We start from the raw sequence: 24,588 nt of genomic DNA on the forward strand, positions 1-24,588 counted from the left end.
GTACCCTTTGAAAATTATTATGACAGAAAAAGGATATTGATTCACATTAACAAATTTTTTATAGCACTTTAAGGTATAGAAGGACAGATCATGAAGCTGAGGCTCCAATACTTTGGCCACCTCATGAGAAGAGAAGACTCCCTGGAAAAGACCCTGATGTTGGGAAAGATGGAGGGCACAAGGAGAAGGGGACGACAGAGGACGAGATGGTTGGATAGTGTTCTCGAAGCTACCAGCATGAGTTTGACCAAACTGCGGGAGGCAGTGGAAGACAGGAGTGCCTGGCGTGCTCTGGTCCAGGGGGTCACGAAGAGTCGGACACGACTAAACAACAACAACAATCTTGCTGATGTCTACCAAGTGGTCATATTAGGCGTAAACTTACCAGTAAGATATCGGTCTAAAGGCATTACAGGTGCAATGTGAGGTGTGGCCTGAGTAACGAGGACATTGAGGAGTTCCACCTTGAAGTTTTTAAGCGTCAGCAGTGCTCTTGCAACAAGGCCACCCATGGAATGACCTACTATTGCAACGCTACGTGGAGCAAACCCCTGGCCCTTAAAAAAAAGAGAAAGGAAGCATAAGGAAGAAATGATTTGACATCAAACACACTGAGATCGTATGAAATCACAGGCACCCTCCTGCTTAATAGCTGATGTATTTGAATTCTGATGTACTTTATTGTCATTCGCCGAAAATCAAGTTACTACAAAGACTAGGACTGCAATTCAAGTACAGTTAATTGGATTTTGAATCTAAATCAGTAAGACATTTCTATATTGAGGGTGCTCAGCATAATACAGTGGTACCTCAGGTTAAGAACTTAATTCATTCTGGAGGTCCGTTCTTAACCTGAAACTGCTCTTAACCTGAGGTATCACCTTATTATAGGTAGACAAGGACCCAACTTTCAAAGGACCCAACTTTCAAATAATGCTACTGAATGTAGTCGAGAGAGAGGGAGAATTTGAAACACTGTGTTTCCCAAACTTGGGTCTCCAGTTGTTTTTGGACTACAACTTCTACCATCCCTGATCAGGACCAGTGGTCAGGGATGATGGGAATTGTAGTTCGAAAGAAGAAGAAGAAAAAGCTGGGGACCCAAGTTTGGAAAACACGACCCTATACCAAATCATGGAGATAGATAGATAGATAGATAGATAGATAGATAGATAGATAGATGATAGGTATCCCAACCATAAAACACAAAGCAACAGTATTTCTCTCCCAATCTGCAGCTGTCATATCCAATACAGCTAATAATTTGACAGAATTAAATAAGTGCATAATGCTTATCTCCATACCTTATACAATTTAAGAATAACTTTAATACACTCATGCACAAATCTAGTTTGCCTTTGTAGACTTCCACCATAGAGTGCGACAAGTTCCTCATTGAAGTTGACGCTGAAGACATCAAAATGATACTTGAAGTCAGCATCTTCTGCCTTTCTGAGTGCTACTGACCCAAGGGAACGTACTGAAAAAGCACACAGGAATTATTAGAAGAAAGTAGTTTAATATCTCTAGATTTTGATGCTAGGGCGGAGCACTAAAATTTGACCTCAGGGGACAGAAAAGATACAGATCTATTGTTAAAGTGGAATGGAATATGCAACTGGTTGTAATTGGGTGTCACCAAACTCTATGCTAGAGAAACCATGGCCTAACATACAATATGGAGGTATTACCTGAGAACGATATGATTTATGCAAGGAGCTTTGGAACAGATCATGATAAGGCCTGGCTGCTTCTGTATCTAGATTGCTCAACAATACAGAAGCATGGGAAAGGTGTTTCTCCACCACAGAGATCTGCACCATTCTCAAATGCATTCTGATACCCATTTATTTTCATAACCCTATACCGATCTATAGCTGGTTTGATAAAAAACCACAACATAGCTGCTGATCGGCATTTACTTCCATGAAGACAAGAACTAATGGCAAGAGGCTCTCGTCACAGCAGCTACTTCGGAAATTCTTATAAATAGTAGAGATTATTTATTTAGAAAAATCTCAAAGCAGTTTACAGCATATTAAAACATCAATAAAACAATCCAGAATCAAACATTTCTGAAGAAAGTCAAATATAGAGTATACAGTCAAAACAACATAATTAACAGAAAACTAAACTATTATCTTAAAGATAATATTACAAAGGAGGTCAACTACAGAATACATAATTAAAACAGAGTTAACCAAAAAAATCTTAAACATTTCAAAAAGAAAAAAAAAACCACTGCTAAATGAAATCAAATACAAAATACACATTTAAAACAGCATAATTAACAGGGTACTGGTCCATCATATTAAAACACAAACATGTTCTTGGAAGACAGACAAATTCTAAAGAGTTTAACCCTTACCCAGAATGGGAGGGGGGGCGGAATCCATGGTCAAGATTTAATTATTCTAGATCAGGAGTGGTGCTTCTAGATGTTTTTGGACTACAACTTCTATTACCCTGAGCTAGCATGGCCTATTGCCAGTGATAACTGCAGCTGGAGGGCATCATGTTTGCTATACCTGCCCTAGCTTTTATTACGGAAACTGAATTATGAATGGACAGCACTCCTTGAATGTATTTATGGATTATGAGGGCAAAAATAATACAAACAGTAAGGAATACAGATCTTACACCTTGTAGTAAGGTGTAACTTGACTGGTAGATCTCTTGATGATATGCAGTCAGAGGGTGGTCCAAGTTTATATTTGCCCATCCTCCAAATTGACTGCTATAGCCTCTTGGTTTCATATGGCACTTCTGAGACATCGCAATGTACATATCAACATAGTTGCTCATGGCCCTCTGGCACTGGGTGGTCAAGTCAATTACATTTATTACTGAACTGGTTGCAAAATTTGCCTTGGCTGCAAGTAAGTTGAGAGCTAGGCAACAAGATAAGTATCATAAGGGGGAGTGTGAGATGTGGAGTGCTTAACTTACACAGCTGTGATTTTCGCATTTTTGTATGTTTGCTTAGCTGCTGTTGTTGTTCAGTTTTAAATCAATTATTTGTATTCTACGCATTGTGACCAATTGTGGCGGATTATAGCTTTTAGCAACAAAGATTTCATTCATTCATTCATTCATTCATTCATTCATGCCACTTACATAAACGAAAGCTAAGTCAAGTGCACGCAACTCCCATTTACGTGGGGTTTGCATTCCGGGGTCACTGTGCATTTGCGCGAAATCGGAAACCCATTGAAAAAGCCTGCAAACTCCCTGCCCTGCTCCTTTGAGTGACATCTTTATTATGTTTCTGGGTTCAGCGCCGTGCGCATCTGTGCAATTGCGCACACATGCCTAAAGCAGGAGTTGCCTGTACCACTACTTTTAGTATTCCGCTTGTAAAATATATTTCCCCAGTTCTCAGAGAAAATTCCATTTTTTGCAGGTTGAAATCACATTCTGTTTCTCCAAATGGCAGTTGGGAGCATGATTCACATGGGATTTTGTTCATTTTCCAGATGCCCATATGGTATCTTCTGTGATTATTTGAATAATCCTGTAGCAGAGCTGGTTTGCCTAGCTCTCAATCTACTTAGAAGCCCAGGGCTAAGGATCGCTTCCTGATAAATCTCTAAAACCTTGCCCAACACCACTTTCTTTGACAACTCTTTTACATGCTTGATGTACAATAAAATAAATGCCAATCAAGATATAGTGTAAAAATAGTGCTCAGTCGCAATATATTTTGTTGATTTGTAGTTTTGATTGTTTTTAGCTTATCTTATGCGATTTTACATAATTTGGGTATTCTAACTGTTCACACATTCTACCCTACGCTATTAAATGATGCAAATACATCAACAAAGAAAGTTGGTAATTCTGTTAACAATTACATATAAACAAAATATTCAGAAGACATACTTCCACAAAGACCTATGTTAAAAAAAGGTAACATTCTACAGATCTTCATACATTTCCTGCTTTATGAAAGATTATAATACACACATCAGTACTGCTTCAGATATAGCTTACCTTGTTTATAACTCCCAGCATTGCCAGGGAGGAAGAGTACCGGAATCCCAGTTAAGAGCAGATTTCTATTTTCTTCTGCATAACTTCCTTCCCCATAAAGATAGAGCTCGTAGGCTGGATAACGCCTGGATACTTTCCTAGGAAGTTTTATTTTCTGTAAAATACAATTTTGCATACAATTATAATTCTAAAATACAATTATACTTAAATAATATTTTATGTATGCCACAGGTAATAATTTATTGTTCAAATCTGAAATGTACATCTTAAGTACAGAAACGGTTAACTGCAAAAGGAGGTAGCTGGGCAACTTCAAGCTGGGGTATATTTGTAATTAGCAGAGAGAGCTTTGGGAGTTTTGAAATGATGCAGATGCTTTTTCATCACCCTAAACTATCTTGCTCTCAACCCCTCCATCCCATTTCAGCTCAACTACACACAAGAAACTGAACCTACTAATAAAAGATAAAATAGCATTAGAAGCCAGGAAAGTTATTTCCACCGACATCAGTTTATCCAACAGTTTCAATGCAGTACTTACTGTATTTTTTGCTCTATAAGACTCACTTTTTCCCTCCTAAAAAGTAAGGGGAAATGTGTGTGCGTCTTATGGAGCGAATGCAGGCTGCGCAGCTATCCCAGAAGCCAGAACAGCAAGAGGGATTGCTGCTTTCACTGTGTAGCGATCCCTCTTGCTGTTCTGGCTTCTGAGATTCAGAATTTTTTTTTCTTGTTTTCCTCCTCCCAAAACTAGGTGCGTCTTGTGGTCTGGTGCGTCTTATAGAGTGAAAAATACAGTATCTTGCTGAAAAGGAAGATATTCTGGTTCACTTATGTAGGAAATCTAGATAAGAAGCCCCATTTCAACCCCATGTGTCCTGGACCAGCAAATCACTTCTATTTATATCTGAGTCTCTGTATGTGTGTGTGTACACGAACGTACACACACACACACACACACACGTATGTATATATATAAGAAATACAGGTGGCCTTCTTGGAAGTTGTTGCAACAATGAGTGAAATAAAAATCCAAAAGCATTTTGCATGCCAGAAGGAATACAAAAAAGTGTTGCCTTTGAGAATGTAATTTTGTCTGACTAACTTAATAGGCTTACATCATAATGAATAAAATGTCAGGGGAGGTGAAATTGAATTCATTTAAAATTTGCTGCTTTGGCACCAGTCAGTCATACGTCATCAGCTAGATAAATACCGGCCAACACATGAATTGCAGATGAATTCAAACACTTATAAGAATTCAGGACGCAGCCTTTCAGCTTCTTCTTGCAATACAAGCACATCGTAACTTAGCAGCTAGCTTGAAAGACATTTGCTCTAAAAATGCTAAAGGTTGCCGCCAACCCTTGAATTTTATAGACTATAAAAGGGTGACGGCGATATGTGTGTGAAAATCAAAGTAATATACTTCTCAAAAATTAGGTCAGGGGCCGCAAACCTTTTTGGACGAGAGGATGCATTTTGAATTTTGAGAGTGCTGGAGGCACCAGTTACAAAATGGGTGCCAAGGGAGGCGCGGCACAACACAAAATTAGAGATTTAAGTCTCTGTAACGCTTTCCCCAGAATTGCATTTCCATATGAGAAAAGGCTTAACCTACTGAATTTCAGCCTAGGAAATTTGAAGCAGAAAAAGTACATTAAAGGGGAATGGGAAAAGCAGCTCTTTGGAACACAGGGGGCTTCCATTGCCTAGTGCAGCGTTCAGCAACCTTTTTCAGCCGTGGACCGGTCCACTGTCCTCAAACCATGTGGGGGGCCGGACTATATTTTTTGGGGGGAGGAATGAACGAATTCCTATGCCCCACAAATAACCCAGAGATGCATTTTAAATAAAAGCACACATTCTACTCATGTAAAAACACACAGATTCCCGGACCATCCACAGGCCGGATTTAGAAGGCGATTGGGCCGCATCCGGCCCCCGGACCTTAGGTTGCCTACCCCGGCCTAGTGTCAGAACAACTCGCTTACCAATCACAGCCCTGACTTGCTCATTTCACAGAAATCACTTAGAAGGGTATCTGCACATTTTGCTCCATAACATGCTTTCTAGGAGGGCTAGAAACTTACTTTTTTAAAAATGAAACTTCAGAGTAAGGCTCCTGCCTGGGGATGCCAACAAAAGCCTTCTCAGGCACCTTGGTGCCTGCCAAGTTGGTGACCCCTGGGTTTAGCTGTACACATTCTTACATGTGCTTAAACAGAGTCAGGTTTATTCCCTGGCCAGGGAACCACTATATGGCATTTTGCCTTTGTACGGAAGGGTAATTTCTAGTAACACTCACACACCCCACTCAATCCTTCCGCTAGGCAAGCAAGTCATTAACAGAGTTCAAGGTCACATTCCAGCCAAGCTAAAGCAATCATGGAGGGTGCAAATACGTACGTGTGTGTTTGTGTGTGTGTCTGGGGTGTGGCTCAGGAGAGATCCAGACCCTGAGGTTTCTCAGCCCTACTCTAGTGATACATCTGAGCACAATAAGCGCAGCATACCAAATATAAGCAATAAATTCTTATGGAGAAAGCCATAATTTGGGGGGGAACCCAAGCCTGAAAGATGTAAAAGTAAAGCAACTAAATTCTGTTCACCAATTGCACAGGTGATGCTGTGCATTGGCCCACCTGGCTTGCCAAACCAGGAACTGCCAGGTCAGCTCTCAGGTTCTGTGCAGTTTACTTTCAGTTCTGCACTGCAATCAGGAAAGCTGCTGCATGTTTTTGTTTCCTCCATAACAGTTTTACATTGAAGTTGTTTTGTTATGCATCTCGTTTTTGGCCTCCTTTCATGATGCTTTTCGGCTAAAAGCCCAATCTGCTTGGCATATGCACTACTCCTTCTTTATCTCTTAGCTTATTTTTCAAATAAAATATTTAGTATCAGATGCGGAAGTAGCAGACATGGAAACCAAATGGGACAATCTGAACCTTGCAATGGATTGTTTGTCTGAAAAAGGGCAGAAGGGTAAGTTATTATATTTGAAAGCCAATAAATATAGCCGAAGTACCATAGGGTTTTTGCTTATTTTCTTTAGCTATCATTAAATTTATACCCCAGAATTTCAGGACTAGGAGCTCTCAGGGCACCTTCCAAAGTAATCAATACAATCAATAAAAAAAGACATAAGTGGAAAAACAAAATCAGTTAGTCAAGGAGTGTTACACATTCCAATTAAAAATATCTAAGTAGTCAGGGAAAATAAGTTCTTTTCCAGGTCATGGAAAAATGTAAGGGCATTCCAGAAGCAATGTGCCATTATATTTAAAAAGCCCTCTCTTTGGTCACTACCCATCACACTCCAGAAGATGAGGGCACCCAGAAGAAAGACTCAAATAATCACCTTTGTTTGAGGTGGACCAATAAACACCTGGATCTTAGACACTGTAAGGCTTTAACAGGTTTAAGAGGTTCTAGCTAGAATTTCTTTAAAAGGTAGCAACTAAAGCTACAATCCTAACCCCACCTACTCTAGGAACAAACGCCACTTCTGAGAATATATGGTTAGGATTTCACTATAAGACAAGCACCTTTCATATCTGTCCCACCCAAGGCTAAAACAGACATGTACAGCGAACATGCACCAGTATAGTACAAGAATTCCTGGTACAGTAAAGGAAGGAGACCTTATTTCCACTTCAAATCCTCTCAATGGATATTAGCAGTTACTTAGATATTAGAGTAAGAACCGTGTTCTAAATACAGCAGTGTAACTGTTGCTGTTTGGTCATGTTTACAGATGGCAAGGACACGTGTGCGTATATACATAGAACACATCCACATGTGCAAGATCAGATCAGGAACAAAACAACAGCCTATGGATTAATCTTTCATTGGACAGTTACACTGATGTTCTAAACAATTTGATTTCTATGTTTTTTAGAGTAAACTTTTGCTACTTTTTATGATAGCGGTACCTATGGTTGAAATAAGAAGAAAAAGGAATCAATTAGGCTGGGGTTTGCTTATTTGTGTGTGATCTACCTGATCTACCTTTTCGATTTGTTAGAATCTTCATGGTTAACCAATGTGTTTTAAATGCAAGAGGTGCTGTCAGGATATTTTAAGCCATAGCATGTGTTATATGCATAGCCGTCAACCGTCCCTTATTTGGCGGGAAAGTCCCTTATCCCAGCACAGTGTCCCACTGCTGTCCCTTATTGATGATGTCCCTTAAATTTCCCGGGTTTCAAAGGAAGCAGCTCCTCTCCCTCCCGAGCTGCCGGCCAGGGAGGAGGGAGGCTCCAACTGTGTTGCTTTGGCTGCGTTGCTCACCCAATAAGGAGTCTTAAGAACGACTGGGGGGTGGAGCTTGCATGCCTTGTGCCGATCAAATCAGCCATGTTGCCTGGGGACTCGCCTTTGCTCAGCACTTCCCAGCGGAGAGGTGATGGTGGTTTTCCTTGCTGCATCCCCTTTGCTGGGTTGCTGCGCTTGAGGCTTCGTTTGGCTGCTGGCTGGGCTTTCTGCCTTTGGCTCAGAGGGGCTCAGAAATTGAGCATACATGTGCTCTGAAAATCCCTTATTTTGGCTGCTGATCCCTTATTTTCGAGGCTGCTGGTCCCTTATTTTCAAATCTGTAAGATGACAGCTATGGTTATATGATCTTGAATGCGCACTCTTGGTTAAGAACTGTGGTTCAGCTAGTCCAGCATTCTTTGTGAGAAACTCAGAAACTGGTCAGTGGCCAACCATTAGATTGTGCTTAATCTTCTGCCCACCTCTGGCTTAGATAACCTGTCATGGCCTTGTAATTCTATCTTGAGTCTTAGGAGCCTAGCCAGATATAACTCATTTCTTCTGGCTAAAACGCTTATGTTACTCTTAACTCTCTGTAGAACATCTCAAGAATCACATTGCTTTTTCCCATGCAAATGTGTCCAGAAACTTACTTTGGAGTTCCTTCCTGAGGTCTCCCTGCAGTGGGAATTAGTTGGCAGCTACCCAAGAAACCCCTCTCAGCTGTGACCCCTAAATTCTAGAATAGCTTCCAATGAGGGGTACACCTGGTTGGCCCTGTTACTGCTTGCCTTTAGGTGAACAGCAGACAATGCAATTTCAGTGACCTTTGTTAGAATTTTGTCATTAACTTGGGTGACTGCTGTTGCTAACATTTCAGTCTCTTTTAGCTTTGTTTTCTGTTCTATTTTACCACTTTGATTGGAAGCCTCCTTGAATATTTTTGTAGAAAGGTGGGGTAGAAAGGAGTACAGTGGTACCTCGGGTTAAGTACTTAATTCGTTCTGGAGGTCCGTTCTTAACCTGAAACTGTTCTTAACCTGAAGCACCACTTTAGCTAATGGGGCCTCCCGCTGCTGCCGCACCGCCGGAGCACGATTTCTGTTTTCATCCTGAAGCAAAGTTCTTAACCTGAGATACTATTTCTGGGTTAGCGGAGTCTGTAACCTGAAGCATCTGTAACCTGAAGCGTATGTAACCCAAGGTACCACTGTATATGCTTAAATTCTCTACCAAATGAATCACTTTTCAGAAGCCGCAAAAGTATAAGCAGGGGCGGTTTAGTTTGGAAAGGTTTCTCAACCCTTTTGAACTTGTCCCTCACCTACAATTCTGCTATTTTCTAGGGATTGCTCCCCAGAATACAGAATACAGCCTGCTGCTGCATGTGATGCCCTGAAGAGAATTAACAGAAAGCTGTACTGGATCTTTCTGGCCTCATCCTAAACTAGCTATGAACAGCAGCTCTTTTTCTTCCCCAAACGAGTGAGAGTCCATTGGCAAGTGAGATACAATCAACCCAGGTCTTGGCTAGGAAGGAAGGAAGGAAGGTCTCACTGTTCCATGCCTCCCAAGGGGGCTTAGTTTGTGAATCAATGTTTTAAAGCATAAGCTATGAACTGGAATCCCAGTTCAGCTATCAACTGAGTGCCTCGTCTAAGCTCACACAATTGTCTTCCAGACTCTAGCCTTGTACGGAGAATACCTTATTTTTTGCTCTATAAGACTCACTTTTTCCCTTCTAAAAAGTAAGGGGAAATGTGTGTGCGTCTTATGGAGCGAATGCAGGCTGCGCAGCTATCCCAGAAGCCAGAACAGCAAGAGGGATCGCTGCTTTCGCTGCGCAGCAATCCCTCTTGCTGTTCTGGCTTCTGGGATTCAGAATATTTTTTTTCTTGTTTTCCTCCTCCAAAAACTAGGTGCGTCTTGTGGTCTGGTGCGTCTTATAGAGCGAAAAATACGGTATTTGCCTACCTTACAAAGCGATTAGCAAGATATGAAGCAGGTTTTTGCTTCACGAAACAGATAAGGATTAGCAAGTTATGAAACTTGAACAATATCTATATGAATACTAATGATAATTTACCAATTAATGCAAAATAAGAAATTTCAAACTATGAGTTTTTATTTGAGTATAGTCAGATTTGCTTAAAAGATACTGTACTGAATTTTAAGAAATGTCAATTCAATTTACAATTATTCTGATGTAAATGAAATTAGACACTTCAGCTTTTGAGATATCAGTAGTATTCCCCTTTCGCAGCATTGTGTATTTTTCTACAGCCTAATCACCTGAATGGTTTTCTTTAATGAAGATAAGCTCTCCAGCAATTAGCCTTTACAGTTATACCCTTGATATGAGATAAGCTTTATACTTTCAAAGCACTACAAAACAGGGGGGAGGTCCCAGCTTTAAAATAATGAGCAAAGTTTACCATTTATTTCATGCCACAAGATTAAATAACCTGCTAAATCATAATCATATAAAATGGAGAACAGCCGATAGACAAATGGATTAATTTAAAAAAAACAAACCCAACAACAACAAACCAAGCTGTTCTGGGATGTGCAATAAGCAGCCAGGTACAGCGGCATAAAACAAAAGAAAATATTCCTGATTTAAGAATCTTTATATATCATAGAGCCAATTTACACATTCTTATGGGTGCCTACAAATATATTTGAGAGGGGGAATATGACTTATATGGGGGTGGCTGTGGTTTTTAGCTGAGGCCCTAAAAGGTGTCCTGAAGGTTTTGGGTATACCAGTAGATATATATTATGGCCCTAAATTGTGTTAATTAGATCCAGTTTTAGATAGGATTGTTGAAGGGATGTATGGCTGAATCTGGATTGGTTGGTGTTTGGCATGCATTACATGGGACACAACAGGAATTTACCTGTGTTTGCAACACATTAAATATGAATTGGATAATCTACGTTCTGCTAGAGCTGAATTTACTCTGGTATTTTTGCACCACAGCTATTGGGAGAGTGGACAGAGGCAGGGTAAAATTTGGTCTTATTGCTTAAAGCAAAGAAAAAAGTCAGAATTTTATTCCTTTGATTATTGGTGGGTATAATATGGTATAGACAACATCAAAAGAAATAAATTTACATTTCCCAAAGTATTATTCTAAATTATAGAAGAAGGTTAAGGATCCTATGAGCTGTGACGTTGAATTTTCTTCCCCTGCAGCTGCTTTTCCATCAGTTGTGAGATTTCTCAAAATGAAATTCTCACAAAACCACTACAGGTCAAAGAAATTAGGGATGTTACTTATGACGTCCGGGAAAGCCCCTGGACAAGATGGTTATTCTGTACAAGACATATTTATATTTGTTAGACCCTAAGCTTCTCAGGTTTTAGGGGCTTTTGACTTAGATACTCTGCTAACCTCAGTGTAAAGGTAAAGGTACCCCTGACCATCAGGTCCAGTCGTGACCGACTCTGGGGTTGCGCGCTCATCTCGCTCAAGAGGCCGGGAGCCGGCACTTGTCCGCGGACAGCTTCCGGGTCATGTGGCCAGCATGACTAAGCCGCTTCTGGCGAACCAGCGCAGCGCATGGAAACGCCGTTTACCTTCCCGCCAGAGAGCGATCCCTATTTATCTACTTGCACTTTGACGTGCTTTCGAACTGCTAGGTTGGCAGGAGCTGGGACCGAGCAACGGGAGCTCACCCTGTCGCGGGGATTCGAACCGCCGACCTTCCGATCAGCAAGTCCTAGGCTCTGTGGTTTAACCCACAGCGCCACCCGCGTCCCTAACCTCAATGTAGGATAGTCTTATTTCTGTTATTTCTGAGAACTTGCGATAGCATTCCAGCGCCCATGTGCTGAGCAGGACCTGCCCAGCAAGCTTTTGGGGGGCAAGGCCCACCTGGTGTGCCAGCTCCAGAAGGTAAGGATGCTTCCGTGGGGGCAATTAGAGTATACAGTGGTACCTTGGGTTAAGTACCATATTTTTTGCTCTATAAGACTCACTTTTTCCCTCCTAAAAAGTAAGGGGAAATGTGTGTGCGTCTTATGGAGCGAATGCAGGCTGCGCAGCTATCCCAGAAGCCAGAACAGCAAGAGGGATCGCTGCTTTCGCTGCGCAGCGATCCCTCTTGCTGTTCTGGCTTCTGAGATTCGGAATATTTTTTTTCTTGTTTTCCTCCTCCAAAACCTAGGTGCGTCTTATGGTCTGGTGCGTCTTATAGAGCAAAAAATACGGTGCTTGATTCGTTCTGGAGGTCTGTTCTTAACCTGAAACTGTTCTTAACCTGAGGTACCACTTTAGCTAATGGGGCCTCCCACTGCCGCCGTGCGATTTCTGTTCTCATCCTGAAGCAAAGTTCTTAACCCGAGGTACTATTTCTGGGTTAGTGGAATCTGTAACCTGAAGCGTATATAACCTGAAGCGTATGTAACCCGAGGTACCACTGTACACGGTTTTGCATATGCATGCCATTGCTACACAAGATGTGATCCTATTGCACACCTAAAAGAAGTTGTAACAATTTTTTCCCCCTCCAACCCAACAAAATCAGCAAAATCACAGCAATGTGAATGTTAAGGATCAGCCCGTTCTATATTAAGACAGCTGTTATCTTTTACTTTATTTCAGTACTTTGAGACTGACCCAGAAACTCCAGCGGGTGCAGAATGTCGCGGCGAGACTGCTATACCAGCTGCACTGGCTCCTGGTGGAGTACAGGATCAGGTTTAAGGTGCTGGTTTTAACCTTTAAAGCCCTATACGGCTTAGGACCCTCGTACCTACGGGACCGCCTCTCCTGGTATGTCCCACAGAGGAACTTACGGTCTTCAAATAAAAACATCCTCAAGGTCCCAGGCCACAGAGAGGTTAGGCTGGCCTCAACTAGAGCCAGGGCTTTTTCGGCTGCGGCTCCAATCTGGTGGAACGCTCTGTCACAAGAGACTAGGGCCCTGCGGGATTTGACACCAGGCCTTTGGTCAGGGCGCAGCCTGACTCCCTCCTTTGGCAATCTTTACAGAACTTAAGCTTATGGTTGCCATCAACTTGATTTTAATTAATTTTTATAATGAAATGTTTTTAGAATGTTGCACTATTTTATTGTTGTTAGCCACCCTGAGCCCGGCTTTGGCTGGGGAGGGCGGGATATAAATAAAATTTATTATTATTATTATTATTATTATTATTATTATTATTATTACATCCACTATTTGAAGGGTTTTAGGAATGCAGAGATACGCTTAAACCGTCAGATAACCAGTCCCCGCTCCCCTTCATCTCCAACACGCAGCAAATACTGTATTTATAGTTGGCACTCCCACACCCGTTGCACATGAAACCTAGCTATTATTGCACTGAATATCCTGAGGATAAAACAGATTTCAACACCCAAATTGCAACCCAAGTCAGGTGCAGAAAACTGTGTGGGTGTCCTTTCTCAAGCCTATTAAAATTCTCATGGTTCTCCCTCCTCTATGCTGAAGCTGGTTCCCTGTCCCTGAATCCTTATTGAAACAGAGGTATGTAAGCAGACAGAATGGAAACCTAACGCACATCTGAGAAACAATCAGCACTCCAGAATAAACTGGCGGCTGAAATATAAGTAAAATAGGTGACCTCTTATCCCTAATATGACCCAATCCCTAAGATTGCTGTGGAGGAGAAAATGTTGACAGGTGCGGCTTTTCTCGTGCTTGCCATGTTATGCAATAGCAAACTGCAAAATTCTCTCTTTTCAAGGTTCAGGAGTGCTATCCTCTGCAGCAACTGTCTCCATTGGGTAAATCTTGGTCCACAAATGGGAGCATGATCTTACCTACAACAGGTCAGATTGCTAGCGCCACAGCCATTTTCTGAAGACCGAAGGGGGAAAGGCCGGCAGAAAGAGTGACTGGGAGAGATGGGCTGATCTAGATATTAATGAACGATGGTCTTGTTTCCACATAACAGAAAGCCAGGATTTTTGAGACAGAACAGCATGCTAATTCAGGATGCCTGATGGCTTGTGAGTTGCTCCTCTGCTGGAGCAAGCAACAAGATATTCGAACCGGAATCACAGTTTGCTTCTCCCTAACAAAACGCAACGAGGAAGTCGACATGAAGGCTGCTCACTTGCTAACCATTGTCTGCTAGGGAGAAACAAAGCACAATCTCAGTTTGTGTGTAACACCAAGTCAAGACTTCGTGGCTCACTGCTCCTGCCTGCACTAAAGAAAGGGGGAAAGAGCAAAACAGAAGCAATCAAGGAGATAGCACTTAGCACACAGCTGATAAGCCATTAAATGTAGTTTATCACTGTGTGCGAACTGGCACAATATTTTACCATGGCTTTGTATCATAATTTATAGACCACTCTACATTATACAATGGGACGCGGGTGGCGCTGTGGGTTAAACCACAGAGCCTAGGACTTGCCGATCAGAAGGTCGGCGGTTCGAATCCCCGCAACGGGGTGAGCTCCGGTTGCTCGGTCCCTGCTCCTGCCAACCTAGCAATTCGAAAGCACGTCAAAGTGCAAGTAGATAAATAGGTACCGCTCTGGCGGGAAGGTAAACGGCGTTTTGGTCAGCTGCTCTGGTTTGCCAGAAGCAGCTTAGTCATGCTGGCCACATGACCTGGAAGCTGTACGCCAGCTCCCTCGGCCAATAAAGCGAAATGAGCGTCGCAACCCCAGAGTCGGCCACGACTGGACCTAATGGTCAGGGGTCCCTTTACCTTTACATTATACAATGGCTACCAGCCAGGCAGCTACGTTCTACCTTCACTGTCAGAGGCAATATAGCTCTGTATACCAAGTTGCTGGGAATCACAAGTGGGGAGAGTGCTGTTACACTTAGCTTCTGCTTACAGACTTCTCAGAGGCATCCGTTTGGCTGCTTGTGAGAACAGGAAGCAAGACTAGATGGGTGTGGGGCCTGAAAGAAGTCTTCAACAAACATTGAAAACCTAGCCATATTGGGGCTGCTTCAATTCTAAATGAAAGAGAATGCCAGGGGGCGCAACAGACACGTCACGCTTTGTCAAGGAGCTGCCGCAGAGAAAAACCCGGCAGCAGCGTTTTGTACGAGCTGCGTCTTCTGCACCAAATTCAAGTGCAGCCCCACATATTATAATAATCAGGTCTAGAGTTTACCCATGTATGTACTCTGTCCAGCAACACTCATAAAATGGCCTATCAGCCAAAGCTGGTAAAAGGCACTCCAAAACTGTAGAAACTTGAGTCTACAGAATAGCTGTCAACTTACAGATTTGAAAATAAGGGACCAGCAGCCTCGAAAATAAGGGATCAGCAGCCAAAATAAGGGATTTTCAGAGCACAGGTATGTTCAATTTCTGAGCCCCTACGAGCCAAAGGCAGAAAGCCCAGCCAGCAGCCAAACAAAGCCTCAAGCGGTGGTTCCCACAGCGCAGCAACCCAGCAAAGGGGATGCAGCAAGGAAAACTACTGTCACCTCTCCACTGGGAAGCGCTGATCAAAGGCAAGTCCCCAGGCAACGCAGCCGATTTGATTGGCACAAGGCATGCAAGCTCCACCTCCCAGTCATTCTTAGACTCCTTACTGGGTGAGCAATGCAGCCAAGCAACCCAGTTGGAGCCTTGCTCCTCCCTGGCCGGCAGGCAGGGAGGGAGAGGAGCTGCTTCCTTTGAAACACAGGAAATTTAAGGGACATCAACAATAAGGGACAGCAGCGGGACACGGCGCTGGGATAAGGGACTTTCCCGCCAAATAAGGGACGGTTGACAGCTATGCTGTGAGAACAGGAAGCAAGACTAGATGGGTTTGGGGCCTGCAAGAAGTCTTCAACAAATATTGAAAACCTAGCCATATTGGGGCTGCTTCAATTCTAAATGAAAGAGAATGCCAGGGGGCGCAACAGACGTGTCACGCTTTGTCAAGAAGCTGCCGCAGAGAAAAACCCAGGTCTAGAGTTTACCCATGTACGTACTCTGTCCAGCAACACTCATAAAATGGCCTATCAGCCAAGCTGGTAAAAGGCACTCCAAGAAACTTGAGTCTACAGTGACAATGCTGGATCAAGGAGCACCCTTCAAGCAATGCACCTGATACTTCAGAGGAAGTGCAGGTAACTGACCAATTTCCCAAACCTGGAATCCACTCACCCACAGGGGGGGCCCTTGTCTATATATGATTCAGTTTCAGTTTGTTGGTTCTCATCCAGTCCAATATGGGTCCAGACCCTGCACAGCACCTCCAGATTCAGATATCGCAGAGTTGTGTGTCATTAGTGTACAGACAACACTGCGCTTCAAATTTCCTAAGTTGCTTCATGTAGTTGTTAAATAGCAATGACGTGCAGCACTAACCATCAGTAGCAGATCTCAGGATGCAACTGGGTGTGAAAAAATGTGATTGTTTTGAGCGATGCCAGCACTGGAAAAGCCTGTTGTACCAGAAGCAGAATGCTGGAGTACACTCTGGGAGCAAAGAATATGCTTTTAGCAACATTCATACCTTTAAGAACCCTGCACCCTCATAATCATCATCATCCAACTTTATTACGGTCCAGAGACCCAACAAATCATTACAAAACAATACACAATTCATACAGCCTACCTCCAGGTTAAACAAGCATTTTGTTTAGAATATAGAGCTCATTTGATCTTGCAACCACTGATAAAAACTTTGCCACTGCTTATGTTCTAACATTTGTCTGGTCTTCCAGTAGGAACCTGAAATAGTGAGCCTCTGATTTTCCCGGGAAAGGTACCAGCAAGGGTAGTATCAGTTCAGCCCTGGCTTGCTCATATTTTGCACAATGCAACAAAATATGGTTTATGGAATCGATGTCTTGAGCACACGAGCAAAGTCTGTTCTGGTAGGAAGGAAGTTACAAAGTGGTAAATGGAGCATTCAGTTTCTGGTTGGAGAGATGGCAGGGTTCAATAAAACCTTGGAGACATGTTGTCTGGGAACTGTGGCAGGTAGAGCCTGCTATCTTTTCACAGACAGAAGCTATTTGTTGAATTCCATGTGTTGAATTGAACAACCTTGGAACAGGTTACACAGGTGAATTTTGGTTTTAAAAACCATCCAAACTACACTCCAAACAGAGTAGATGGACACACACTTGTGTGCAAAATGAGAAGGCCCCATTTATGTTTACTTTGAAGTACCACTGAGTTCAATGAAACTTACAAGCAAGAGCTTTCAGGGATGCAGCCTTGCAGTGCAATTCAAAACACCCTTTGAAGAAAATCCCTGACACACCCATGAATGTGGTGGATGGTTGGTGGAAAGACCATGAGTGAGACACAAGGAAGGGAAGTTCTCCCAGGGTGAGAGACTGGGAGGGTCCACCACTTTCTGTACGTGACACTGGTTAACAGCTACCTTTGAGAGAGGACTCTGTTTTCTCTTTCTTTCTTGGTTCCTGTTTTCATTTTAGATTAGTTTCTTTTATATTATTGTATTATGAAAAAGCTTTAATAAAATATTATGAAGAAGAAGAAGAGGAAAATCTCGGCGGGTTTAGCACCCCGGAATCAAGACTGGCAAGCATGTTTAGGACTCCAACGTGAATGGGTGTTTCGGGCTGAGATCCAACACATGCATCCTAGGGAGGAAGTCCCCACTGAAATCAATGGAGCCCACTTCTGAACAGCCATGTCTGGGATTGTGGCAACTGAGACCACACCAAATCAAGGAGAGGATATATTGGAGTGAGGAATTAAAAGAAAGTCGTGCCACAAAAATGCAAGAAGGTTAATATATAGCCAGTAGCATCTTAGTACTTCTCATGATAAGAATCAAAGAACTGTAGAGTTGGGAGGAAACCCAAGGGTCATCTAGTCCAACCCCCTGCAATGCAGGAATCTCAACTAGAAAGAATAATGGAATTGAATGAAAATCACCCTGGTGGGCTGTGACTTGAACTGGCTATCTTTTGCCTGCCCTCAAATTATCTTGTAGACTGTACTTGGTAACTGAATCTGCATGTGTTGACCTTTATGCAACATATGAGGAACTCAAGATATGCCTGAATGCCTTTCAGAACATGAGGCTGGAACCAGACTTGTACCAAGGTCGCCAGAGCTCATCAAGAAGGGCCCCCTGTCATATTTCAGTTAGGTCCATCTTTATACTTATGCTATGATCTGCAGAGATAAACCATACAATAACTTCAGATTGACACACCCACCCACCCACACCCCTGTTCACAGTTCCGTTTGATGTTATTGAACATGATTCATGTTCCTTGTACAAAAATGCAAGAAGGTTGATATACAGACAGTGGCATCTTAGTACTTCTCATAATTATAAGAATAATAATAGGAAAGGCACACCAAAAAAATGGAAAAACAGTCATGCATAGACAGTGGAGTCTTAGGGCTTCTCACAATAACAGGAAAGGCATGCCAAAAATCTGGAAAAAAAAGTTGATGAACAGACAGTGGCATCTTAGTACTACTACTACAACTAATAATAATAATAGGAAAGGGACACCAAAAAAATGGGAAAAGGTTGATTTACAGACAGTGGGATCTTAGTGCTAATAATGATAATGATGATAATAATAATAATAATAATAATAATAATAGGAAAGGCACACCCAAAAATGGAAACAAAAGTTGATATACATACAGTGACATCTTAGTGCTTCTCAAAATCCGAATAATAAGGTGTGCCCCCTAAATGCAGGAAGGTTGGTATACAGACAGTGGCATCATAGTACGTACTTCTCTCACACGAACAGAGAGGGAAGTGCATGCTTACAAATCTATTATTATTATGATTATTATTATTATCCAGCTCACTCTGGGCTGGCTTACAGTACATATGCGAACATAGTAAATCATCAAACATTAAAAAGCTCCCGACACAGGGGGGGCTGCCTTCTAAAAAGTCAGACCGTTTCTTTTGCCCAGTTCTCCGCCCCAGAGTGGCTGGGGAAACCCAGCCAGATGGGCGGGCGGGGTATAAATAACAAAATCATTATTATTATTATTATTATTATTATTATTATTATTGAAGCAGGGGGGTGGAAGGCGTCAACCGAGGTCCTGCCTCCCCCCCCCCCGCCCTGAAACCGTCCAGTGTCTTGTTCCCGGCGAAGCACCGGCCGCCCTTTCTGAGGAGAAAGCGACTTCCGCCCCCCAACCCCGCTAACCGGCCCCGCCGGTCCCTCTCCGACCGGCCCCTCACCAAATACTCGGGGTACTCGAACATGTAGGTCATGCTGCACCGGTTCTCCTCGTACTGGAAGAGCACGTCCCGGACGCCCAGCAGGACCAGCGCCGCCAGAGCCCCGTAGAAGACCGCCGCGGCTCCGGGGACCTTGCCCGCCTCCAGCCACATGCCGCCCGCCGCGTCTCCGCTCGCCGGGTCTCCCTCCGCTTCCTTCCCCAGGTTCGCCTCACTGGGCTACACACCGACGCCCCGCGTGGGGGCGGGGCAAAGCTCTTGGGGGCGGGGCCAGGGGCGGGGCCGGCTTCGAAGCGTAAAGGGGAAGGGCGGGAAGGTGGGCCCATCGCCATGTTTGGAAGGTCGGATGAGGGCCGGATTAGGCGCCATGTTGGGATTCCCGGAGGGCGGGCAATACTTGGGGCGGAGGGGAGGGGGAGAGTTTCTTGGCAGGGTCGGCGCTTAAAGGGGCCGCGCTTATATATTCCGCCGGCATAAGAAGAGAATAGTAAGAGTTCCTTTCTTCTTTTTTTTAAATTATCTTTATTGCGTTTTAAAAAGAATTACAAAGAAAGCATAAATTAAACATTACACCCAGACATCCGAAAATGAAAATGAAAAAAATGAGAGGGGGGGAAAGAAAATTGATAAATAATAAGTTAAAAGGAAAAACGAAAAGGAATTAGTCAAGTAAAATTGTTCAAAAGACACAAACACTAATTTGAATGTTCTATACAGCAGGTTCTCAGAAAGAAATACATTTTCAATCCTTCTTTTCTTTCTTTACGGTCACTTTATTTCTGCTGCGGAAAACGAGTCTGGATCCCTATTATATTAGCTGACTTCCCTCTATCTCTTTGCGGCTTCAATGCTTCTCTTTAACAAATACTCTGTATTCATTTTCTTTAATCTGTTTTTTCCATTATATTCATTATGGTATATTATTTCGGTAAAGGTTTCTAATAGTAAACGAGCCAACGCGCTTTCCCGCCCAAATGCTCCCTGCCGTTATTAGCGACACATCAGAAGCACTCTGCACTTGCGCAGGAGCGCTTCGTTATAATGTCATCATATAATAATAATAATAATAATAATAATAATAATAATAATTTATTATTTATACCCCGCCCATCTGGCTGAGTTTCCCCAGCCACTCTGGGCGGCTTCCAATCAAGTGTTAAAAACAATACAGCATTAAATATTAAAAACTTCCCTAAACAGAGCTGCCTTCAGATGTCTTCTAAAAAGAAGATAGCTGCTTATTTCCTTCACATCTGAAGGGAGGGTGTTCCACAGGGCAGGTGCCACTACCGAGAAGGCCCTCATAAGCTTTGGGTGTTGTTTTACCTGAGAGGGGGGGAATGAAAGTGTGCAATTCTACTCAGCTCACCAAAATAAGAGGCGAGCATTCAAAGGGTGGGGGAATCGGGCAAACCTAGATGATCCCTACCATATATATATATATATAAAGGCACCTCCCGTGAAAACAAAAATGGGGAGGACCAGGGGTGCAGAGGGACAACTGCCCCCCCAGTCAAGTAAATAAATAAAAATGCCCAACTAACTGACTTGTTTTCTTTGTCCATGGCGTTTTCTTGGCAGGGATACTGGAGTGGCTTGCCGGTTCCTGCTCCAGGTAGATCACGTTTGGTCAAAACTCTCCACTATGACCTGTCCATCTTGGGTGGTCCTGCACAGCATAGCTCATAGCTTCTCTGAGTTAGTGATGTATGGAAGTGAGAGCTGGACCATAAAGAAGGCTGATCGCCAAAGAATTGATGCTTTTGAATTATGGTGCTGGAGGAGACTCTTGAGAGTCCCATGGACTGCAAGAAGAACAAACCTCTCCATTCTGAAGGAAATCAGCCCTGAGTGCTCACTGGAAGGGCAGATCCTGAAGGTGAAGCTCCAATACTTTGGCCACCTCATGAGAAGAGAAGACTCCCTGGAAAAGACCCTGATGTTGGGAAAGATGGAGGGCACAAGGAGAAGGGGACGACAGAGGACGAGATGGTTGGACAGTGTTCTTGAAGCTACCAGCATGAGTTTGACCAAACTGCGGGAGGCAGTGGAAGTCAGGAGTGCCTGACCTGCTCTGGTCCATGGGGTCACTAAGAGTCAGACATGACTAAACGACTAAACAACAACAACAAACTGACTATTTGCATAGCAGATAACTTTCTGCTCCCCCCCAAAAAAACATAAAGCCTTGCGCCCCTAAAATAAATCTTGGGAAGGATTAAATAAAGAGGCTTTGCATGTCTCTGATGGAAATAGGATCACTTAGGGTCACCCAGCCTCCGTTCCTTTTCTGCTTTGCTTCCTTTTGCTTCTTAGAGAAGCAAAAGGAAGCTTTGGACCTGAAGGAAAGAGGGCAGAAGTTTTTTGATCGAGATGAGAATCAGGTTTTGGACACTTGCCAGTGCCAAGAGGATATGCCCTAGGAAAGAGGAGATGAGAGGTATTCTAACCTAAAATTAGCCCTCATGTTACTGAGGGCAAAGGCCCCAAAAATGCACACACTTTGTGGTGGGATTGCAATGAAACTTCGCAATGAAGATTGCAGCTCTTCGCATTGGTCTTCCGAAAGCATCGCTTTGCGGTTGGTGTCCAAGTCCTTTTTACGTGACATTGATGGTCCAGGATGACCAGTCACAATAGATTTTATGCACAAGGCAACAGAATTACCATAACTATTAAGACTAAATTTGTTCGCCCTTAAGCACTTCTTCCTACATGGAAGTCTTCAAAGCGGTGGTTCACCTCTCCTGGATGCTTTCCTAATCTAAAATCCACTCCTTTCCTGCACTCCAAAAAGTGCCATGGTCACCTGTCACAAAATGGCCGGTGTGGGGCGTGTGGCCTAGCAAAATGGCTGCCCCCGGGACATGGCATGACATGAAATGGCAGCCACATCTAAAATACCAGAAATATAGTCAGGACCATATAATGGTGTGGGCATGCCTTCCTATCGATGGGGGAAGGCGGGGCAGCTACATGACTCATTGCCTCAGTTGTTCGCAGAAGCTCTTTGCATCTTTCCACTGTTCAGCATGGAATCTGGGCATGTTTAAGGGAGCACATTCAATGTAGGCAGGGCTGAGCCAGTGTACGTACCAATTGTGCAGGAAAAGCAAACAATCTCTCACACATTAAGAGTTTTTGAGAGGATTCTTACTGAGACCTCTCTCTGGCACCATAGGAGGTACAGTGGTACCTCGGATTAAGTACTTAATTCGTTCCAGAGGTCCGTACTTAACCTGAAACTGTTCTTAACCCGAAGCACCACTTTAGCTAATGGAGCCTCCTGCTGCCACCGCGCCGCCAGAGCACGATTTCTGTTCTCATCCTGAAGCAAAGTTCTTAACCTGAAGCACTATTTCTGGGTTAGCGGAGTCTGTAACCTGAAGCGTATGTAACCTGAAGCGTATGTAACCCGAGGTACCACTGTACAGTGGTACCTCGGGATGCGAACAGGATCCGTTCCGGAGCCCCATTCGCATCCTGAAGTGAACGCAACCCACATGCGTGGGTCGCATCTCGCCGCTTCTGTGCATGCCCATGACGTCATTTTGACCATCTGCGCATGTGCGCGCTGCGAAACCCGAAAGTAGCTCACTCCATTACTTCCGGGTCGCCACGGAGCGCAACCCAAAAATACTTAACTTGAAGCACATTTATTCCGAGGTATGACTGTACCAGCAAGCGTACTGGCCATCACCATAGGAAAGGCATTTTATATGAAGCACTAAATTGAAGCCATTCAATACAGAACGATGCCCAGATGATGCGAAAGAGGTAGCTTCGCTGCAGACAAGCTGCAAAGCACAGCTTTTCCGTGTGGAGGAAATCGTACTGCCTTTACATTAACAGAAGAGGACATTGCCTCTTTGAAACTTACCTTTCTCTCAGTCAAAAGGCCATCACCACTATCCACAGTCAGTTTCAAGAGGTTCCTGAAATCGCAGAACACTGCAAGAGGAGCAGGTAAGCTTGCAGTTCTTCCTTAAAAACACAACAAAAGCCCCAAGGCGTGGCTGAGTGCTCCATTAGAGTTGCCTTCACTTCATCGGGTCACAAGCACCATCCAACAGGGAGCCATGACACCTAAATGTCTCTGATCCAAAAAGATATTATACATTCCTTCCAACATTTCTCCGATGAAAACAGGGACATCCCATTCCATAATGATAATTTTACTATTTACCTTATACCCCACACATCTTACTGGGTTGCCCCAGCCACCCTGGGCAGCTTCCAACATGTAGAATAATATTAAAGGTAAAGGGACCCCTGACCATTAAGTCCAGTCGTGGCCGACTCTGGGGTTGCGGCGCTCATCTCGCTTTATTGGCCGAGGGAGCCGGCGTACAGCTTCTGGGTGATGTGGCCAGCAGGACTAAGCTGCTTCTGGCGAACCAGAGCAGCGCACAGAAACTCCGTTTACCTTCCCGCCAGAGCGGTACCTATTTATCTACTTGCACTTTGACGTGCTTTCAAACTGCTAGGTTGGCAGGAGCAGCAGGAGCTCACCCCATCACGGGGATTCGAACCGCTGACCTTCTGATCGGCAAGTCCTAGGCCAGGGGTCAGCAACCCGCGGCTCCAGAGCCGCATGTGGCTCTTTTACACCTTTGCCGCGGCTCCGGGGCAGATACTAGCGAGGGGAGGAGGCGCACTGTGTGCCCCGACACTCCCCACTGTTTTAAATGTCGCAATGGTTTTGCGGCTCCCAGTTTTTTCTTCTTTGGTCCAAGTGGCTCTTTTTGTCTTAAAGGTTGCAGACCCGTGTCCTAGGCTCTGTGGTTTAACCCACAGCGCCACCCGTGTCCCTATAATAATATTACAAAACATTTTAAAAAAACCAAACACCTTTCCTATACAGGATTGCCTGCAAATGGCTTGTGGGTCAGATAACTCGATACCCTCCAATATTTCTCCCATGAAAATAGGGACACCCTAAGGAAAAGTGGGATAGTCTGGGATCAAATCAGAAACCAGGACAGCTTCTCAAAAAAGGGACATCCCTGAAAAATAGGGACACTTGGAGGGTCTGTATTATAAAATACTTGAGATTACAGAAAGCTGTTGGCTGCATACATTCCTGAATTCCCAGTGGCCTTAGTGAAATACTTTGTTAGTTAATGAGAAAACAAATGAATTTATTCACCAATTCTAGCCTAAACAGCTATATATTAAAAGAGTTGTATTCAGCTGG

The 24,588-nt window shown here is 43.6% G+C and overlaps 1 protein-coding gene across 1 annotated transcript in view; it reads right to left on the reverse strand.

Moving 5' to 3' along the window:
• The window catches only part of PGAP1 (post-GPI attachment to proteins inositol deacylase 1), a 65,026-nt gene extending 45,432 nt beyond the window's left edge, over positions 1 to 19,594 (reverse strand). The window contains exons 1-4 of the mRNA XM_081016420.1: positions 19,392 to 19,594; positions 3,991 to 4,144; positions 1,305 to 1,480; positions 386 to 557 (exon numbers count right to left, since the gene is read on the reverse strand). Coding sequence (XP_080872546.1) covers positions 386 to 557; positions 1,305 to 1,480; positions 3,991 to 4,144; positions 19,392 to 19,544 — 655 coding nt within the window. The 5' untranslated portion in view covers positions 19,545 to 19,594. The remainder of the gene's footprint in view (positions 1 to 385; positions 558 to 1,304; positions 1,481 to 3,990; positions 4,145 to 19,391) is intronic.
• Positions 19,595 to 24,588: the final 4,994 nt, after the last annotated feature.

The sequence above is a fragment of the Podarcis pityusensis genome (genome assembly GCF_964106645.2).
Source record: "Podarcis pityusensis genome assembly, chromosome: 1".
In the NCBI taxonomy this organism is placed as follows: domain Eukaryota; kingdom Metazoa; phylum Chordata; class Lepidosauria; order Squamata; family Lacertidae; genus Podarcis; species Podarcis pityusensis.